This window comes from Sebastes umbrosus, chromosome 9 (genome assembly GCF_015220745.1).
Source record: "Sebastes umbrosus isolate fSebUmb1 chromosome 9, fSebUmb1.pri, whole genome shotgun sequence".
Taxonomy (NCBI): Eukaryota; Metazoa; Chordata; class Actinopteri; order Perciformes; family Sebastidae; genus Sebastes; species Sebastes umbrosus.
The window spans coordinates 11,555,461-11,576,947 of record NC_051277.1 but is presented as its reverse complement, the minus strand read 5'-3'; the positions used below and the strand labels follow the sequence as shown (position 1 = coordinate 11,576,947).

The window sequence follows — 21,487 nt, the reverse complement described above, 5'->3', positions numbered from 1 at the left end:
TATCTATCCATTCATCTATCCATCTATCTATCTATCTATATTCTTTTCTCTTCATTTGGAGATGTAAAACCTTTATTTGACTCCTGGGGTCTATGTGTGTTGTTTCCTATATAGGCTACAGGCTGAATATCGCTTATGGTTGGTTTACATTTCATTACTTTGTTGGAATGGGCCTATCAGTGCCTTTAAATCAGGCCTGTATGGTCTGCACACTTCCCGTCAATATCAGTGGATTTATGACTTCAATGTGGCAACAGATTATTGCTTCAGCAGCTCTCTCTCTCTCTTATACACACACACACACACACACATAAATCTGGTCCACTAGTTGTTGTATCTTGATGTAACCTGCCATTAAGAATAAGGGGGATACCATTCAGGCACCATTCTCCCAGCATCATCAGCAGATTTCGTTTTTATATTCGCTCTGTGTGCATTAATCCAAGTATTTGGTGGGTCCTAAACTCTATAAGGGTCCTTGGACGAGTTACATGAGACCAGGGTTGAATATGTGAATATGTGGCTGGTTTTATTTGCACAGACAGTGAGCAAACAAAAATATATATTTCATTGCTGCCTTGAAAACAAAAGTGCTCACCTGCTGTCATGCTGGTCTCACTGAACATCTTTAAAGTGCTTCTAAAAGATTTGGAAAGAGGCACATCTGGCTGTAGATAGATGTTTTGAATGTTGATGAATGTTTTTTTGATACCTTATGATTTTGAAATTTGCTCTTTGTCTTCGTTTTCAATTGTTATGTTTGTTTTATGTCTGCAACTGTGTAACTGTGGTGCTGCCTATCTTGGCCAGGACACTCTTGGAAAAGAGATTTTTAATCTCAATGAGTTTTTACTCCTGGTTAAATAAAGGTTAAATAAAATAAAAAATGTTCTGGGCCAAATCATGTCCAACAGCAGCAGGAGCATGAGAACATCTCATGTGCAGAGAGAGTTCCCAAACAAACTGTTATCATGAAATATTCCCAAGAGGCCTAAATGTAAAGGCTATATGGCCCATTGCATGACTTTGGGGTTGCATTTATTGTAAGACATTTTTTTAATCTAATATCACAAAAGAGTAATATGAAAAGTCTCAGAGAAAAGATGGACACAAAAATATCAAAATTAACTGAAGATTTATAGTGACACAGTTGTCAATAAATGACATTCAACAATTCATAATAAAAAAAAATAAAAAAAATGTTAAAATATATCTTTTCCGACACGAGGATAGAAATAGTTCTTGTTAAATGTAAAATATGTGAAATGTAAAAATGTAAATATTTAACTCTACTCTTTCTTTTTGTCATTATTATTATTGTTATTTATTTTCCTGGTTTTGTTTTGTTTTTAAATGTTGAGGTTATTTTCTCTCTATAGTGTACTTGATGGGTTTGTCTGTAAAGCTCATCTACTTAAAAGTTGGTTTATTATAGACTGTTGTAATTACAAACCAGTGGATTGCATATATGAAAACAGCCTTGAAAAATGGAAAAGTATAAAAAAAGAAAAGAAAAATAATATATAAACATAAGACCAAACTACATAACAAATGACCATATTCAGTATTTTTTTTTTAACATGTAGACGCGAAACTGTTCAGAAACCACTTGACCCCTTCACTTCACTTCACTAAAAGGCACACAGCCTCCCATTTAATAGCAGAAAAGCTGCAGGAAATATTGAAAGCTGCGGCTTCTTTAAGACATCCGAGCAAAACAACTGTAGGGAGGAAGGGTGGGAGGTAGAGAGAGAGAGAGAGAGAGAGAGAGAGAGGCGAGGTTTGGCTGGATGATCGAATGGCAGCTTTTACGCAGAGGGTTTGTCTCACCTGCTGAAACGCAACTTCACCATTCAAGCACAAACAGAGCCATCTTTCGCTCTCACCTCCAATTAATATCCAGGTCAGCGCTTCTCTTGCGCGTCTTTTTGTGTTTGTTTTGTTTTGTCTGTGGCTTTATTTTGATGGTATACTACCATGCACTCTGCGTATGGATCTTCTCTTCCAGAGTATAGGCGAACAAAGCGCATCTAAAGCCTCTCCAGAGAACAAAAAAAAGCACGGATTGCTTTGCCTGTAAGTACTCAGGATAACCATTTGGCTTCTTTTGTTTGTTTTTCTTGATGTTATAGGCTGTTTGTGTGTAGTTCACTGGGAAAGAAACGCGCTGTTAAAGATGGATACGCTCTTCCTTAGCCCGATTGGATAGGCATTTTTTATTATAGGGAATGCTGGACACAAATAATAATGGCAAGGTTTTGGAAAGCGCTGCTGGACACGTTATTGTTTTTTTCCTGGGAGTAGAACAGGCCTGTGTCGATGCTTTAAAATCACAAACAACTCGATACTGCAGCACACATACAAACATTTCATCTCCCAAGGCGTGAACTGCCATAATAAAAAATATACTGACAAATAACATCAAATAAGAAAGTATGGAGCACACCGGCATCGAGGAGGTGAACCAGACGCACCAGCAGCAGCAGCATGAGCCCATCAGCTTCGGGATAGACCAGATCCTTAACAGCTCGGACCAGTCCAGTGGATCCTGCATGCTGCCCAACCGGACAACCGGCGACCCGGATTACGCGCTGATGGCACCAAACGTGTACAGCAGCAACGGCGGCTACAACAGCGTCTACAACAACCCGGCCTGCTCCATGGCGGCGGCGGCGGCGGGTCTGGCCGGCTCCTACAACGTCAACATGAACATGAACGTCAGTATGAACATGAACGTTAACGTGAACTCGTCCGGTGGCGGTGGTGGTGGAGCCGGTGGGGTGATCCGGGTGCCGGCGCACAGACCCATGCCGCCTCCGCCGCCTCCCGCCGCTGCCGCGCCGCATCCGCCGCCTTCCGCGCATCCGGCGTGCCTGGGTCCTGGCATCGCCTCGGTGCCCGGGATGGGGATGGGGATGGGAATGGGGAATGCGGCAAACTTCACCTTCCCGTGGATGGAGAGCAGTAGGAGGTTTGCCAAGGACAGACTAACAGGTAAAAGAGTTTTTCCTATCGTTATCCTGCAACACCTGTAGTCTGATGTGTGTGTTTCCCATTAAAACAGATAGGATTATATCATTTACCTTCATGCAAATCCATCTGGAGTTAAAACATATAATTAACCTTCATGCACCTTCACCTGCATTCCACTCCATAATAAATGAGCCCAAAGACTATATAGTATTGTAGGTAAAAGAGTTTTCCTCGTTATCCTGCAACACCTGATGTGTGTGTTTCCCATTAGTTTCAAATTTCAAGGTTATTAGTCATAAGCATTTAAAAGTACAGTGTACAGTGAAATGCAATGAAATGCATTTTACCCTGGCTCTCTCTCAGCCTTTAAAATCTATAAATAGTACAGTTGATAAATACAACAATAAATAAGACAATACCTGAGAATAAAGGCAGATTATATAATTTACCTTCATGCACCTTCACATGCATTCCACTCCATAATAAATGAGCCCAAAGACTACACTGTTAAGAATTTACCAGCAAAATAACAGTAAAGAACTGGCAGCAGGGTTGCCTTTATGTTACTGTAAAATTAACATTATTATACTGTCGCTGAAATTTACAGCTTTGTACTGTTAATGAAAAATACAGTTTGAATTTTATTAATTTTCACAGTATTTTACAGTTAATTTACTGTTTAAAGATACATTATATAGCTGTTTTTCACCTTTCTTTTACATTATCTTACTGATTAGTTTTAATGCACTATTTAGGTTGTATTTTTTACATACATTTTAATAAACATTATTTTTTGCCTAGATGAATAGACTTATCAAGTTACAGACATAGGAATATTCACACTAAATACAATTAAAGGCACTTGTTAGGAAAAAGGCTATAATAGACTTGTTGACACTTTTCCCAAAATGTCTGTCTTTAGCTGGCTACAAGCACAGAATGAAACCATAACAACATGTGAGTGAAGAACAATACAGCTAATTCACTGATTTTACAATCATGTACAATGTACAAGCCACACATGTAGTATTGTATATTCTCCTCGTGGCCTTACAGGTGTGATTTTTTCTGACATTTCTGTTAAATTTAGGCCCTGAACGATGAGGTGTGTGCAGGATGAACTGGGCCTATAATAGCTCAGCAGAGAGGAGCTGATTTCATCTTTAGGTTGTAATAATCTATAACGAATCGTATATACATGCACACACACACATATACAGTCAGTTTTATTATGCTGGAAGGGGCAGTCTGATAAACGAGAGGAGAAATTGACATGGACATGCTGATGAATCAGTATTGGACCATCACTCTCCATTTACTGCGGATGACGGATAACGACGTTCTCAGTCTTTTCATGAGGATGAATGATTTTTTTTTTTTTCGAGCCAATTGAGAAACAGGAAGATGAGTCATAATAGTAATAACACATGGCAGGTTACAATCCATGTAACAGTGGGTAATAACAGGGTAGACCTCTTGTTATTATTATTATTATTATTATTATACATTCACAATATTAGCCATATTAATGTAGCATTTTTGTTCCAATTTAGAGATGAATATTACCTAAATGCAATGGCTCAATTATGTGTTTCTCTCAAAAAATAATCTGTATAATTCACATATAGTAAACTCTTAAACACCTCATACACTTTTTCTTTTCTTTCGCCCTGCTGCAATTAATAAATACCATGATTATATATACAATGCAATTATACAATAAAATACAATAATACAGCTACTTTGTAGACTTTATTTTATGTAGAGTTTATGTTTTACTTAATGCCTATTAAAAATTGTTTTCCTCTTTTTTTTTTTAAATAAAAGATAATAAAGACAAAAACATGACAAATTACTTCTTTAAAATAGACATAAATTAAGAAACTAGGATGCATTATTACGTTTTTTCACAAGCCTGTTGACTATAGTGCAAATAATCTGCGTTACATTTAAATGTTATAAAAGCATTTGCTCACATGTTTTGTTTTAGCTTCAAATACAATCATACACTTACAGCATTTTTATGCACTCTATCAATTTTATTCACATGCTTTTTTTTTTATCTTACATGTACAAAACTAATAATCACAAAATTTTCTTCGTGCATCTATAACTTCCATTTTTAATTTACTTCAACAGAACTAATAATGTGGCAGTGTTGTCTGCAGATTTCCTTTGCCAAATGTTAAATTAGCTATCCTTTTGTCTTTGTATAAGTAATAAAGATAAATTGTATAACTAAAGCATAAAATAAGAGTAATTTTAAATAATATTTCTTGAGTTCTTGAGGGAAGGATTATGTCATCTATTATACTTTATATTATTATCTCTTTATTTTTATTTTATTCTCTTTATTAATTTGAGAGGAGGTGCACTAGTGTGTTTCTCATGACCTCATCCTTATGAAGATGAAAATAAAGAGCACCCCTCCTCCTCTCCTCCTCTCCACGCATTAAATATTCACTCTTCAGTTCTTTCTACCTGATTAATTATTAAATACTGGGGGACGATATGTCAACTGCAAAAAGATACAGTGTAAATAGGCTTATCAATTCTACTCATAGTCACCGAGGGCCTCTCGTTTAATTTCTCTCAGCTTTGTGTCGCTGTAATTATTTCAGCAGCTTATATCTTTCCACTGTATTGATCAGCAGCAGCTACACACACACACACACACACACACACACACACACAGATCCAGATTTAGCCTGCTCTGTTTGCTATAAAAGGCTGTAAATCAAATGGACTATCATCTATCCTGATGGGCAGAGCACCATTTTAAATCTCTCTCTCTCTCTGGTTCTTGTTTTTTTCGAGCTGAAACTGGAGGAGAAGCCCGACCCTGTGCAGCTTTAAACAGCTAAAACATTTAGCCAAAGGCTTCCAGCTCTGCCAGCACATGGGAGGCTTTTTTTTTTTGCAGGGATGTAAACGAAACCAGTTAAATTGCACAATAGACTTCTCTCGTTTTTCACTCTGGCGGCCTAAATTCACGTTATAAATCACTGCAAAGGATTATAAGCTCTGGGCTGTTGGATGCATCATTTAATCCATCTTTAAAAATAAGACTTGTTTATTCACCAGTGGCTTAATGGCGATCACTAAAACTCCTCTCTGTATTTACTCACACACATTTATTTCATTTGCATTATTTCTTCTATAATTCTATCCTAAATTTCAACGCTTTTTTTTTTTTTATCATTATCATTATCATTATTATTATTAGGTTAATAGTAATAGAAGCAGCAATAGTAGTAGTACAGTTCTGTAGTATTTTGACAACAGCAGCGGTATTTCTCTGTGCCATTCTGCTTAAAAATTGTGAATTGATTTTACTTGATTTAATTTAATTTAAGCTTATTTTAAACCTGCACAACACTCGATTTTGATGACATAAAAAAAACATAAAACGTTTTTGTTTTAAAGTTGTAAAACAAAAAAACACAAAACTAAAAATAAAACTAAATAGCACTATCTGTTGTAAAAAAAAAAAAAAAAGGCTATAATAATTATTTAATAAATAATAATTGTAATGAATTGAAACAAATGTTAAAAAAGTGCACAATATAGCCTATATGTAAAATCATAGTCATGGAGAGTTTAAATTCATAAAAAAAGAGTAAATATACGATGGTCAAAAACTAATCCAATAAAAACAAAAACAATCTAGCACTGTAATAATAATAATAATAATAATAATAATAATAATAATAATAATAATAGTAATGATGATACAAAACCGTTCTTGACAATAAGAGTCACAATAAAGCACATATGGCTCTATAGGCCGTATAGCACCGATAATAAAAACACAATTAAATCTTTTTTCTCTCTCCAATAAATCTCTTTGTGGTGTTAATAGCAGCAGAGCATAAAAATATGATGTTTTATTTCCCTTCCTGTCTGTCGTCGTGTTTGCTGCCCTGGTTTGGTTGTCGGTGTGACAGAAGACAGTGTCCCTGCCTTTTGTCCCGTATAGTGTAATAAATAGCAATATATGTTCATGTTATATTTCAATATCCCCTTTAGAATCCTTCACGGATATATTTATTAGATTGCTACAGAGGTAATATCCGCAGTGGGGAAGGGAGGCGCTGTCACCGAGAAGTGTTATTAAGTATAGGTGGTTTTATTATGGGAAACATATCCTCCATGGTAGCATTTTATTTTTTGATATGCTTATGCTAAATTGTATTATCCCAGGCAGCAGATTTAGTATTCTCACCCATTTCATTTTTCATTTGAGAGAGAGGGAGAAAAAGTCAGATCGTTTTGCATTTTTCTTTCTTTTCATTTTTTTTTTAATATAGGAACAAAATGTTCTCTCTTTTTAATAATAAGAATAATAATAATAGTAAATGGTCTGAATCTGAATCAAGAAATTCCCATCTTCTCCACACAAACGCTGCTTTAACAGTTTAATTGTTTTCCAGGCTGTTCCAGATAATGTTACTGCATGGATAATTATTCTTCTAATTAAAATCCTAACTTTGGGTTTTAGAGCATACAAAAAATCATTGCATTTTTCGCCACAATCAAGTTTTATCTCGTGGGATTTTGAATTTCTACAGTAATATTACATCATAGGAAATGAGAGGTTTGATCCGTGAGCTACAATTAGCTATATTTAATATTTATATATAGATTTTTTCACATTTCACATTTCACATTTTTTTCTGTATGATTCTCTCATTTTGAGAAACTTATTTTAAAAAAATATTTTTTATTTTTATTTTAATTTAATTTAATTTTTTAAATATAGGCTTATATCTTAACCTTTACCTAGAATATTACTGTAGTGAAAGGTCATTTAAACTCACTATTTAACACTTAATATAAAATTGGCTTAACATAAAAGGCACAGTGAACACATCTGAGTGCTAAAAATACAATAATTCAAAAATATTATGGGTTATTTCCATTCATGTAATATCATTAGATCTGATGCAGTTGAGTCTTTTAATTTGATGATCCAGATTTTGTGTTTGTACGACCTCACAAGCTCAAACATTACAGCACAAATAGCTTGCAGTCCTAATAATAATAATAATAGTAATGGATGAATCTGAAGGCATATCTGATTCCTGAAAGGTCTTATAACCTCACACTCTCTGTCAAAACATTAGACCTGACAAATGCAGTATCCATAGCATCACTGTATCATATATTTCTCAGCATTTTGCACGCTGTGAGGCACAAGCTTTTCCTGCAGCTTCCATGAGGCTCCTGCTGCATGTTAAGTTCCACTTGGGTTGCCTCTGAACGTGCTTGTATGTGCCTGGTCCATTAGTTAGCCCACAGATGGCCTGAAATAGCCATCTAATGCAGTATCATTTAGCCAGACCTGCCGCTGGGAGCAACAACAGGCCTGTTCACTCACAGCATGTGACCCTTTAAGGGCTACACATAGTTTGGGGCAACAAGACGCCAACCAAAAGAGGACTAATTACAATATATAGGAACATCATAAGAAAAGTCACCTTAGGAATAAGAGGAATCATATGAGATTTAAAAAACATACCATGAAGTCCAATAAAGTCACTATAAAGTCACTATTAAGGGCCACAGTGAGCACCATATAGAAATAGCATGGTACATCCAGGGGATTTTGTCACCATAAAGTCATGATTAAATACCACAGATGCTTGTCTGAGTCCCGAAAGGAATATTAGAGGGATAGCATTACCATTTTTACTATTATTGAGCACCGGAGCGACACATAATGTGAAACCTGATAATAATATTATTATGGGGAATATTACCATAGGAGATTAAAAATAATAATGAGAGGAAGAAAAAAAAGAAGACACTATAAATCCAGATCAAAAACACAATAAAAAAGGTAGTGAGTTTTTCATTTCAGGCACTAAATTTGCATTGCTCATTTACACTCAGGTAATAGTGACTTCATGTGACCCAGTGTAGCAGCAGCACATTGCAGCTGTTAATCTTTATTTTACAAATCATTTGCTCGCCTCAATTTGCCACTCGTGTTCAGCACCATCAGGGGACGTCGTGGAGGCTCCCTGGAAACGACTGCATAAATAGCTTCATGTTCCATTTCCCATTCAAATTGTCATCGTCTGTTGCAGGCAAATGAATTTTTCAGGTCGCATGAAACTCTGAGAGTAGCAGTATACGTGGCCCCTCGGGGGACACCTATGCAGATGTTTTCATATTCATTTTGGCTTCTGGGTGAGCTTTTGTGACAAAACAAAAACAAATAAACATCCTGTAAGACAGGAGGAGAAACAGCTTGCTGGAGAGGAGTAGGACACAGAGAGACACAGATTCTTGTTTTTCTGTCGTTGATTTCCATTTCGCCTCAAAATGAGAATGTGGCTGCATGGGGAGTGGATCTATGGCCAAAAACGATCTCATTACATTTATTGATCTTCTGTTTACCCCTCGGCTGACAAAATAGACAGGATTCATAGATATTTTATGATGCAGGAGATTAGTTGTTATTAATACCCAGATACAGTGAAAGTGAGGCAGTGAAGCACAGATAGAAGAAAAACACAATACAGTGTGCAGGGTGCTATTCATATTTTTTCTGAAGACAACACAATGACAAAGCATGTTGAGAAGACACTAAACAGTCCATTTAATACATGTATATTTTATTTAAAACAATGAATTCAATTCAATCAAATTCATTATCTTTAAATTATAGATATTCTGAAACAAAGACTATATGTAGAAATGTGTAATTTTGCATGATCAATCCTGTAATATTGTTGTTAGAAGTTTTAATGACCAATACTTAATGTTTCTATGGAAGATGTTTTGTGCAAAAACTGAAAAAAAAAAATTAATCTGATTGGTTTGATGGCAAAAATGCTTACAAAATTACAAAAATGTTACTCTCCAATAATTGTAGTGTGCTTGATTGAAGGACTGTGATAGATTGCCAGTGGCATTGTTTTAAGTAGGTTAACATCATTATAGTTATTAAATCCTATTATGACCTTCATCACATTGTCAATGGATGACCTTGATTCTGATTGGCTGTCTAGTATGTTCTTGATTTATCTTTATAACTCTGCTAGTTGTCACTTATTTCTCTATGTAATTTTGGAGTAAAACCTTTCCAAATGTTAACATCAGAGACGAGCAGTAAATGTCATTAAAGTGGACTCTGTCCATCATTCAGCCTTCCTTCATGTGATTAGCTGCAATGCATTGGCGCCCGCACAGCGGCTGCTGCTGCTGCTGTGCTCCAGATGTGGGACCTTACTGTGTCTCCCTTTTCTTTAGGGGAGCAGGCAGAGGAGAGCCGAGCCGGAGAGGGCACAGGGGGGCCGGGGCCCACCCTCTGTCCTCTCCCCAAGGGAGACATCGGCAGGGTCCCAGTCTGGAGCACTGTGGAGACATTAGCCAAATGTTATTACCCCGAGCTCGCTCACCTGCGAGACGGCAGTGGCCTTCTAGCAGACTATCCTTTTCCAAAGGGGGCTTGCCCAGGTGAGTCACCCCCTCCCCCCCAACAACCATCTTCCTTACCTCACCTATCTGTGTCACAGCTGATTGTTTAGTGCATCCCTCATAGATATTAAAAGGTTTTTTGTTTTTGTTTGTGAAAATGTAAAAAATATTGCAAAAGCAGACGTTTAAATCTTGATCTTTTTGCCATTGTTGAATTGCCAGTGGCAAGCGATATATCTTCTCTTGAATTGTTTTTGGAAGTGATGCTGCATATCTCAGCTTTCTAAACATCTCTCTATGATTTTTTCCTTGGACGTCCTTTCTGTACAAACAGCATGCTGTTTATTTTTCAAAATCTGGCAGGGGAATATTAGTTGTAATTACATTTATCTTCTTCAATTGGCAGCTTCTGGGCCTTCTCTTAGACTCCCTAAACAACACTGGCTTTAAGACAAAATGGACAATAATTGTATCTAACCAAGGACTGGAAAACAAAATTGTGTTTATAACATGAGCGTAGACAAACAAAACCTCAAGGGAAATAAGTTTATATTTCAGAAGCACAGATCATTCCAGTTTAGAAATGGAAATAACTCTTTACACTAACAGATATTAATCTTGGACTCTTGAAATAACCTCATTGCTATAATGCTAACATGGACTTTTTTTTAAAGAAATGACTTGCATGATGTTCAAATTCTCCAATTACTCAAGAATTATCAAACAAAAAGTCAAGTTGATTTTTTTTTTTGTGTTTTTTTTCAGCAGCCCTCTCACCCTTCTCCGTGACCCGTCGTATCGGCCACCCTTACCAGAACCGGACGCCGCCCAAGAGGAAAAAGCCTCGCACCTCCTTCAGCCGGGTGCAGATCTGCGAGCTGGAGAAACGTTTTCATCGTCAGAAGTACCTGGCGTCGGCTGAGCGTGCAACCTTGGCCAAGGCCCTGAAGATGACAGACGCACAAGTCAAGACCTGGTTTCAGAACAGACGGACAAAATGGCGGTAAGGGTAGCTCCTTCACTTAATCTGGCGCAGTTCAATCTCCTTTACTGGCGTGAAAGGAGTAGTGAAGCGAAAGCATCATAATTCTCTCTTCCACATGCTCATATCTTCTCTCCCACATGATCTACTTAAGAAAAACAAAGAGGCCGTGGTGGATTTTTCGGAAGCCGTTTGTCTTTATTGAGGGCAGGATGTTCACTCCACTCCTTCCGTCCAATCTTTTCTCGGTGCCATAAATCGACTCTGAATGTGTGTGTGTGTTTTGCTCTTGGGCCCAAAATGCTTACTGGTGTTTTACTTCAAACACGAGTAAAATGGCCCGCAGCTGAAGCATCCGAGGCGTCGTACAACACAACACCTATTTTGCTTAGCTTAGCTGCCAGTCGAGGCCAGTTCACTTGACCAAGCACAATTACTCCTGAGCCTCCTGAAAGGCCTTTTAGAAACCTGCTGTCCAAAGCAATACTGAAACACTCACAGGAGGAATTGACTGCCAAGTCCATAGACAGAAAACACACACACACACACACACACACACACACACACACACACACACACACGCTCCCTCACTTCATTCTAACTGTTGTTTATAGCCATTTGGAGGTAAATGAGTATGAAATCAAATTATGAAGCCCTGCCCTTAGTTAAAGGGACAGGACACATATTTCATAAGCGTATTACAAACAGCTAAATTACCTTTTAGGGTTTTAATGTTTAAATGATCCTAAAGCTTTTTATAATGAGTTTTGAATTTAATACACATAGAAAACACTTAAAAACTTCTCTTATTTTGTCTGGTTAACATGTATGAGTTAGTTTATTGGCTTCTTTGTCTCAAAAAAACACATAATATTGAAATTTAGTTTGATGATCCCCTTTAATAAAGTAATTTGAGAATCTCCAACAATAGCAGTGAAAAAACCAAGACGTATTTTTCTCGCTAAAAAGATGTAATAAAAAGGAATTTCCTTCAAATAAAAAAACTAAATCCAAGACTAACTGGCATGTCACAAGCAACAAGGGAATTGGCTTAACTGCTTTTTCTGATTTCCCAGTTTTGCTGAGATTTATGTGCCATTTCCCTGTAGTGTGCACCTGATAGGATGAGCGTGAGGGATGTCTTTGCGTGACGACTACGCTAGTAACAAGAGGATGATCAAATCAACAGCCAGGGAATCACATTATGATAATGCTGTTAACAATAATGTGTGGCTAATGGATGGAGGTCGGTGTGCATGAAAGAGTGTTTTAGAGGCTGTGATTTCTACCTGCCATTTGTGTTTTGTAGTTTATTTTGACGGCAATCATTTGTTTATTATGGGTTGTATTAATAGTAACACCACCATCATTTCAAAAGAGCCTATAAATTGCTTCATTGTGCAATAATCTGCGTTGCTGTTGTGGACCGTTCAGAACATTTCTGGGCTAAAATTGGCACACATACAGATGAGAAAATGTTCTAATAACCATGCAAACATCTGTCTGGAGAATTGATTTGAATATAAAATGAACTTCAGCTACTCTGAATCACAATGGGAGCTCAATTTGGAACTTCTTAAGGATTCACAAATTCTTAATTAACTCCTTTGTTGCATTTATCTCCTCAGCTCACGTCTTTATTTATACATATAATCCTGCAGACTCAAAGTATGCTATTCACTAAAAGTTCACCTGTTGTGAATGCTTCTTTCTGGATACTTTCCAACAAAAACACGGCAATGTTTCCATTAAAATCACGTCTCATTTTAAACATACTGTTTCTATGTGTGTTTCACAGCAAATGGTTAATAAAGCACCTGCACGCAATGTACAGTACAGTGTGCATGTTACTGTTAACATATGCTTATCTAAAAAGAAGAAAAGAAAAAAAACATAAGCACCGTTTCACCTCGAGGCAGGATGTGTGCTGCACCTCCTCCCCCTCTGTTAGTCACGTCCCCTCACCAGCACCTGTCACTCATCCTGATCAGCTGTCATGTAGCCTGAAGCTGAAGTAACTGGCACAGGTGTTGAATGAACGTACTGTAAAAGTGGCTAATTATAATAATGAACAGGTTTCGTTTGCAAATTTTGATAACTGTGCTGCTTTATTTTCTTTATTGCTTTGACATGTAGCCTCGACCAGCCGTCAAAGAAAAAATATATACCCTAAAGTATCAGAAATGGTACAGAAAATCCTGTTTCAGACTGGTACTCTTAATTTTTCTTTAACTTTTTAATTTTCAGCCATTTGCAACTGTTATTATTTTGAGGACAGTCATATATTTAGTATTTAGTTTTTAAGAGGAGTGACAGCATTCTTTAATGCAGTGGTTTCCACTACTAAAAACTGAAGCAATGTCTGGTTGCATAAAGTTACTGCTTGTGACCAGTTCAACCAGTTTTTTTCATTGTTGTATGAACATATTTTTTTAGGCTTGAAGAGGTAAAATTATCCAAAAAAACAGAAAAAAAAACATTTATTATTTCGCAATCCCTCAGATTTAAAGGGGACATGATGAAAAACTCACTCTTTCAATGCTTGTGCTCATATATTTGGGTATCTGGAGTGCCTACCAACCCACAAACTGTGAAATAAGACAACCCAGTCAGTTTTTTGTGGGCTGTCTAGATCAGAAAACATGTGATTCAACAAGCCATTCAGATTTGTGTCACTTCCTATGTCACATGCAGGCCCATTAGAATATATCGCCCACAGCTTGAGAACTACCTTTGCAAAGGTGCTCCATATTTTTCTCGCAACCAATCAGAGCAGGCTGGGCTTTTACAGGAGGGGGTCTTAAAGAGACAGGAGCTAAATCGGAGTGTTTCAGACAGAGGGTGAATACAGGTATATTCAGACAGACAGTATGAGGAAAATAATGTGTTTTTTAGAGCATGTAAACATGTTCTAGTAGAAACCAAAAATACAAGTATGAACCTGGAAATGAGCATAATATGTCCCCTTTAACTTGCGACCCCCTGTGGGGTCCTGACCCCCAGGTTGTGATCCACTGCTTAAATATAAACTATATCCTATCTTTTTTAAAAAAGAAAGTTCTATTTCTTCTTTATGAAGAAGTGGGACAAACATTGTGAACAATGCTGTGGTATGCAGCATTAATAAATCTTGTGAACATGCCCCATAAAAATAAACACTATAGGCTCTTATATCTTCCTGTGTTCCCCCTTGTGTCTCCCCCGTTCACCCAGGAGACAGACTGCAGAGGAGAGAGAGGCCGAGAGGCAGCAAGCCAACCGGCTGATGCTGCAGCTTCAGCAGGAAGCTTTCCAGAAGACGTTGAGCCAGCCTCTGCAGCCGGACCCGCTCTGCCTGCACAACTCCTCCCTCTACGCCCTGCAGAACTTGCAGCCCTGGGCAGACGACAATAAGGTGACCTCCGTCACCTCCGTGGCATCTGTAGTGTGAGCATGTGTGTGTGTGTGTGTGGGCGAGGGAGGGAGGGACGGAGCTGAGAATGTGTTTATCAAAGTGTCGTCAGTGTGAATGGACAGAAGGGAGGAATCTCAGACTATTTCTGACATGTCTGACGTTCAAAAACGCAGCACCAGATTGTCATAGATACGGGAGAATGATGCTTGCTTTGAAAAAAAAAGAATGGACATTGTGCTTCCTCACTCATTGATCGTTACCAGCAACATGGTGGGGGAGCGTGTGTAGAGAGAGAGACAGCTATCTGTTACTGCCAAGACCTGCAGAACACTGTACAGCACAGGAGCCGCACTGACACTGCTGTTTGTCAAAATTAAGCAACTGTTATCTGAAATATCTAAAGTATGTTGAGTCATTTTCCTGCCTTACACCAAGTTTCCGCTTTCCCTTCAGCTGATCTAAAAGAGAGGAGGGCACTTTATCCATAAGTGCCAGGAAAACAAATGGACACCTCTGTACATGCCCAACTATCAAGACTGTCCCCCCTTTTGCCTCTGGATCCCTCACGAGGCGGCAGAGACTCTCTGCCAATAACGGCAAAAAAAGACCTCCTGTTTTTCGCTTTTGACTTTGTACAATGTAGTAAATGCATGTTTCAACCCTTTTCTGTGTGCACTCGGAAGTACCATTGAAGTCAGCCGCCGTCGAGGTGGACTGTTCAAGTGGTAGTGGATTGGCGGAACTCCTGATGACGAACTCCTCACTATGTTCAATTTAAAGGTGTTTTATATTAAATGATATTGTGACTTTTTGAAAAGATGACAAACCTCTCTGTTTTTCTCGCCTCTCTTTGTCTCGCTGGGTTCTTTCACTCACTGCCCGTTTGTTGTTTGTCACCATTATGAAAACCGTGCAATAATACTTTATGATTTTAGCGAGCTAGTTAGCCTCGTGGGATTTAGCTATGATTACACATTAAAGTTTCAAACCACCCAAAGGTAAGATACCGTCGAATTGTATCAGAAGGACAGCGCAATACCTTTTTTTATCCATAAAAACTGATGACTACAGCTCCCAGGTGTGAGTGTGAAGGAGGGCGTTGCCGAAAAAACAGCAAGCGTGCTCAGCGAAACCCTCCCTGGATAAATAAAGGTTTGAAAACTGATGCCAGCTCAAATTAGAATGAGAGTACAGGAGAAAGTACACGTTGTGCAGCTGCCAAGGGAACGTTTGAAATGCAGCGGTTGGGTTTTTATTTATGTTTTTTTGTTTTACTCCAGTGATTTTAGTAAAGGATGTTTTAAAGGGGACATATCATGAAAAAAGTCAGTGCTTGTGCACATACATTTGGGTTTCTGGAGTGACTGTCAACCCTTTTTCGGGAGGGGGCCTGAAAAAGACAGGTGCTAAAACAGAGCGTTTCAGACAGAGGGTGAATACGGATGTATTCAGACAGACAGTATGAGAAAAATAATGTGTTTTTTGAACATTAAAGCATGTAAACATGTTCTAGTAGAAACCCACAATACAAGTGAACCTGAAAATCAGCATGATATATCCCCTTTAAGTTTGTGTTGTCAAGGTCGTTACCCCTACATTTCTACTTTTCTTTTTGGAATTTGCACACAGTTAGCACAGGGCTCAAGGTGAATTTATTCCTCAAGAAGCCCTTTATTGCTGCCTTCATTCATGCATAGTGTGGAAAAACAACTTTTGCAAGAGTCCGATGATCAGTCATATTAAGCAAGAAGCTCCTCTGCTGCATTACGTCAAGCTCTGCTTCCAGTCAATCAGCTGACACCTACAGGAGGAATGGAAACAATCCCTCCTATACCTGTCATCTGATGAACTTAGTCAACATATCTATATTGCTTTTATTCAGGTTGCTGTTTTTTAGTTGGGAAAGGAGCTTCTTTAGAGCTGGGTAAAGCATTTTTTAGTATATATATACTGTATATATACAGTTTATGAGTAGATGCTATAGTGTACATTTAATCCTAAATGACACCAGCCTTATCTTTAAAAATACCACATTTTTTTGGATGTGAGCTCCCACACTATTTTTGGTATTGACTTCCATTGTTGTCTAGGTGAATCACAGCCTCATAGACACCAGACAGCCATAAACATTTGCTATCGCCACGTCCACCCTATCATGAAAATGCTTATCAACCAAGTCATAACAAAAACGACCTATCTAGAAGTGCAGTAAACACATCATTCAGGTTCCCTGCTCGTAAATGAGCCTTCGCCACCATGAGCGTCACAGGAAATGGGCCTCGCTGGGCCCACCTCCTCTCCTACGCATCGAATCACTGTGAGCATATAATGTCAGCCTCTTACTGCTGACAAATGCCTATCTATCACCATTATGACATACTTTGCAAACTCCCAGGTAAACATCTTGTACCTTTTGTTGGGATATCATCAGCATCTGACTGCTCCAAGTTATTGCTCAGAGCAGGTTGATGATCTGGTTCGAAACAGCTGTCTGCAACTGCAGCCACCCCCAACAACCCCTACGCTTTCTCTCAAACACAGCACCTATGTTTTGTCAGTTTTCAGGGCGTCTTGCCTGGTTGGGATCCTGTCAATAGCAGGCAGCTCTCCAGGTGACGCCTCCTCAACCCCCATTTCCTCCGCTCCCTGCTGCTTTCATCTCGCTGTCTCGGATGCCTTGAAGACGTGACTTGGCCCATTTTAGAAAAATTCCTCCCTTGACTGTTTTCAAAACCGTGCATTGTGTTTTACTACAGGTGCTTAAAGATTTTTTTTCTCCTCTCTTGTCATGGTTCTGTCTTTTCTTCTTTCTCTCACCCCCTCTCTCTCTCTCTCTCTCTCTCGCTGCCAAAGAGCCCTGTCCTTATCCAATAAAATGTCACCACACAAGATGAACAAGAGAGGCTCAGGGTATATCAGACTTCCTATCAAGCACTCTGTTTTGAACAGGGCCACAAACAAAAACTATTCACCACCACGTAGCCTACGCTGTGTTGTGCTCGGTGTCACGCTCCGTCTGCTCCCGTCACTTGTTTCCATTCTTGAGAAAAACAGTCAACATTTAAGTCATTATCAGGCAGCTGTTGTGGCTTCAATGATTCATTCATGCTGGCAGACCTGCAGCAAATGTCATATTTTATATTAAATGGTCACATTAACATTTTACAGTTTATTCACACAGTCCAATACTAATAATACTCAGCTATCAGGTTACAAGAAAGATGTTCAATAATTTGTCATTTGCTGCATTCCCAGAGATTACCTACCATAAATATTACATAAACTTTAAACAGTAACCATAACCATTACTGAGACTTCCGTAGGAGAGATTGTTTATATTAAGATAAGCAAGTCACATCAGAAGAAAACACCTGTGCTCACGCATACTGGAAACAAAATAAGATTTCAGTCCCATAACATAATCCAGAGCAAAGAGCACAAGAATAGGACTGTTAATTTAGAGATTAGTTGCTGTTTACTCGAAGAGTCTGGTTTATTTAAAGGCAAGATGAAATGAAAAGTGTGTTTTAACCCTTTTAGATCACATCCCTGGTCATATTGAGCACCTATTTAACAATATATGAAAAAAAAAAAAAAAAAAAAATGTATTTCTTCTTATTTTTAACCCCCTGAGACCTGTGGGATCGCGGGCAATCTCAACAGACTTTACTGTCTTTCAGACGCCCTAGCAGGTTCAGTTTTTTCAGTCATGCTAGCTTGTTGGGAAGGAGGCTAAATAACGCTCCGAAGTTAGGTTGAATTTTGGCGAGGAAAAACTTGTAAGGCCATTTTCAAAGGGGTCCCTTGACCTCTGACCTCAAGATATGTGAATGAAAATGGGTTCTATGGGTACGCACGAGTCTCCCCTTTACAGACATGCCCACTGAATACCCCTCCCTACACTCCTCCCTTTTCCAAACGTGTCGAAGAACTACGGTGATCTTCAGGTAACGTATAAACACAAAAGGCTCTCTCTACAGCCAGTGTTTGGTTTGTCCGTTCTGGGCTACTGTAGAAACATGGCAGATTCTGTGAAGAGGACACGCTCCCTATATAGATATAAACGGCTCATTCTAAGCTAACGAAAATATGAATCTTAGTTTCAGGTGATTATACACCAATGAAAATATAGTTATGAATATTTTATTCCATTTCTGTTAATAGATCCCCATGAATCCTACACGCTGGACCTTTAACTATGGCTTGGTGACCAAAAGGTTCAGTGGGATTATCTGCAGCACCTCCACAATTGCACAACACATGATTAATACGAGCCAACGCCTGATATTAAAATTCCTTTTTTTTCTCTACTTGATAGCAGATGTAATAATATTAGTCCACAGTCCTAACAACCATTTTCAGGCCCTGACAGCTGCTGTAGCCACTAGATTTTGGAGGTAAGCAACGGCCGCCTCTGACTGCCAAACTCTATTAGATCGTTGCTAATGTGTTGACATGTGAGGCTATTATGGTTGACTTTAAAATGCTGCCACGGTCCGTTAGTTTGAGTTACTTGGAAAATAGCAATTGCATATTGCAGAAGAATTCTGCTCTAGAGGTACACGTGTTGTGTTGTGTTGTTCGCTCTAAATCTCCAACTCTATAACAATAAAGGCCTCCATTATGATGTGCAAGAAAAGACAAATCTCAAATCTCATCATATCAGGGAAGTATTTAAATAGAAGACCAATTAATAGAGCAGGGAACAGTTAACAAAATATGTGTTTGTACTGTAAATCATCATATTCCGGATATACAGTTTGATATGATGATCATTAAACAACTGTTGGCTGCTGTAGCAGGAAAATCCTGGAGCATCGAGTCACTTCCTGCTGAGTTGAGTGAAGAATGAAGAACTCTTTCTGCAGTCTGACAGCATGACAGAGACTTCAACCTGCTGACATGACATGCTTTCATTACTCTCTCTCTCTCACTCTTTCAGTCAGACTTACAATATGTGCAAATGCACATACTCACTCACATTTACATGCACAAACAGATACACATGTGCATACAAGAGTACATGCAGGGTGAAAAAGCACATATGCACACATAGATAGGCTATGTTAAATTTGTCCATAAAGATACATATTTATAGTAAATGTGCATAGTAAATGTGTTTGCTAAGTCCATGGGAAACAACATCATATCTACCTTGAGAACGAATCTGCAGACGTGTCCTGGCAGTTTGTGACACATTAAAGCCTTCATGAGCTTTCAGGCATGCATGAAGACAACTCATTCCTTTTGGGTACTATACTGGCTCTGCGGATCCATGACTCAACACCTGCTCAATACGGGCCTGCTACCGACACACTTTGAGGTGGCTATTAATGTTAGAAAGACATTTCACAATTAGGCAACTCAGCTGTTGTTTCACAATTTCAGGCATTTTGTTCTAGATGCCAGTGTGTGTACACTCTGAGAAGATTTCTCTTGCAACAGACATTAACTTAGTAGTCAGAGAATCAATGTGAAAGGCTGCCCGCCCCAAAAAAATCTGTCAGTGCTGAACTGGAAGGTCAGAAGCCTGCAGCACACAGTGGGAAAGTAGACCGTCCAACTACTGAATGGCCTTGATTCAAGCCCCTGCAACTATAACAACCTGCCTGCAGTTCCTTTGAGCAAAACAGTGAATCCTCACCAGCTGTAAGGCTACTGCTCTGTGTCAAAATGAAAAAAAAAAATGAAGGATAGCCTAACTGATAACATTTTGGTCTTTTAGCCACATAATTAATCATCTGATTTATATTATACTCTAATTAAAAGAGGTTAGAATTTTAATCAATAAACCAAATTGATGAATGACTTTTTAAAAGTTGTTTTTGGATTTTCCCCAAAAGCAAACCATTGATAAACATTATTTTGTGTGCTGTTTGGAAAAGTTTCGTACAAGGTTAATCTCTCTTCTCTGTAATAACTGAGACTGCAATGGCTCTCCGTTTTATTATCAATATTTTTAACAACCACAGAAGACTCCTCAAAGGCTGCAACTGCCCCCTGGGCTGCTCTTTTAATATTACTGACCAAAGGCCTCTTTTATTTAGTCCAAACAGCACATTAAGTGATAGACATAAGGGAGAATATCCCAATCTTCATATAAAAGCTTATTGAAGAAGCCATTACAAATTCGGAAGATACAAACTATACTGTATAAAAGACCTTTCAGATAAGCAGAAAATTGGTGGCTGTGCAAAGAACAACTTCTATCTAATTATAAGGCCAACTTCATAATCAAACATGTGAACATGATTTGCCTTCTCTGCTGCCATCTTGTTGTTTGTCATGATGAGTTATTCCCTTCCTTGCACATTTTTATGAGTATAGATTCTAGCTAACTAGATAGATAGATAGATAGATAGATAGATAGATAAATAGTAACTTTATTGATCCATAACAGCTGTGATACAGGACTATTAAAAAAGTGAATATAGTGCAGAAGAGACTGTTAAAAATGAATATAGTGCACTAACAACTAAATAATAATAATAGTCTCTGTTGAAAGATAATGCATGAACTCAAACTATTTATTTGTGATTATTATAGTAATTCTTTTTTCTATATTTTTTGTTTGTAATAGGCTATTTACTTATAGGATAACCTCAATCTATATTACAAGAGCTCCATCTAGTGTTCAACCTTGAGAGCATACAGCACTGCTCTCAGTAGACCACATACACACCAAAAACTGACAAGAACTGCACTTTACT

At 38.2% G+C, this 21,487-nt stretch overlaps 1 protein-coding gene across 4 annotated transcripts; it reads left to right on the top strand.

The window, feature by feature from the left end:
* The first annotated feature begins 1,806 nt into the window (after nt 1-1,806).
* On the top strand, nt 1,807-15,599 carry tlx2 (T cell leukemia homeobox 2). 4 transcript variants are annotated; one of them, XM_037779342.1, is made up of 5 exons: nt 1,807-2,994; nt 10,234-10,440; nt 11,170-11,404; nt 14,597-14,777; nt 15,231-15,599. In XM_037779342.1, the coding sequence occupies exons 1-5, from the start codon at nt 2,436-2,438 to the stop codon at nt 15,237-15,239; spliced, it is 1,191 nt and encodes a 396-aa protein (XP_037635270.1). In that variant the 5' UTR covers nt 1,807-2,435; the 3' UTR covers nt 15,240-15,599. The 4 variants fall into 4 exon arrangements, with proteins under 4 accessions (XP_037635270.1, XP_037635269.1, XP_037635267.1 ...); XM_037779341.1 differs by having other exon boundaries at nt 11,167-11,404; XM_037779339.1 differs by lacking the exon at nt 15,231-15,599 and having other exon boundaries at nt 11,167-11,404; nt 14,597-15,000.
* Nucleotides 15,600-21,487: the final 5,888 nt, after the last annotated feature.

What these genes read in the sequence shown, in the direction of transcription:
- tlx2 (XM_037779339.1), top strand. Translation starts at nt 2,436, where the DNA reads ATGGAGCACACCGGCATCGAGGAGGTGAACCAGACGCACCAGCAGCAG. An exon ending in TGCCAAGGACAGACTAACAG is followed by an intron (nt 2,995 to 10,233) that starts GTAAAAGAGTTT and finishes CCTTTTCTTTAG; the next exon opens with GGGAGCAGGCAGAGGAGAGC. An exon ending in TCCAAAGGGGGCTTGCCCAG is followed by an intron (nt 10,441 to 11,166) that starts GTGAGTCACCCC and finishes GTTTTTTTTCAG; the next exon opens with CAGCCCTCTCACCCTTCTCC.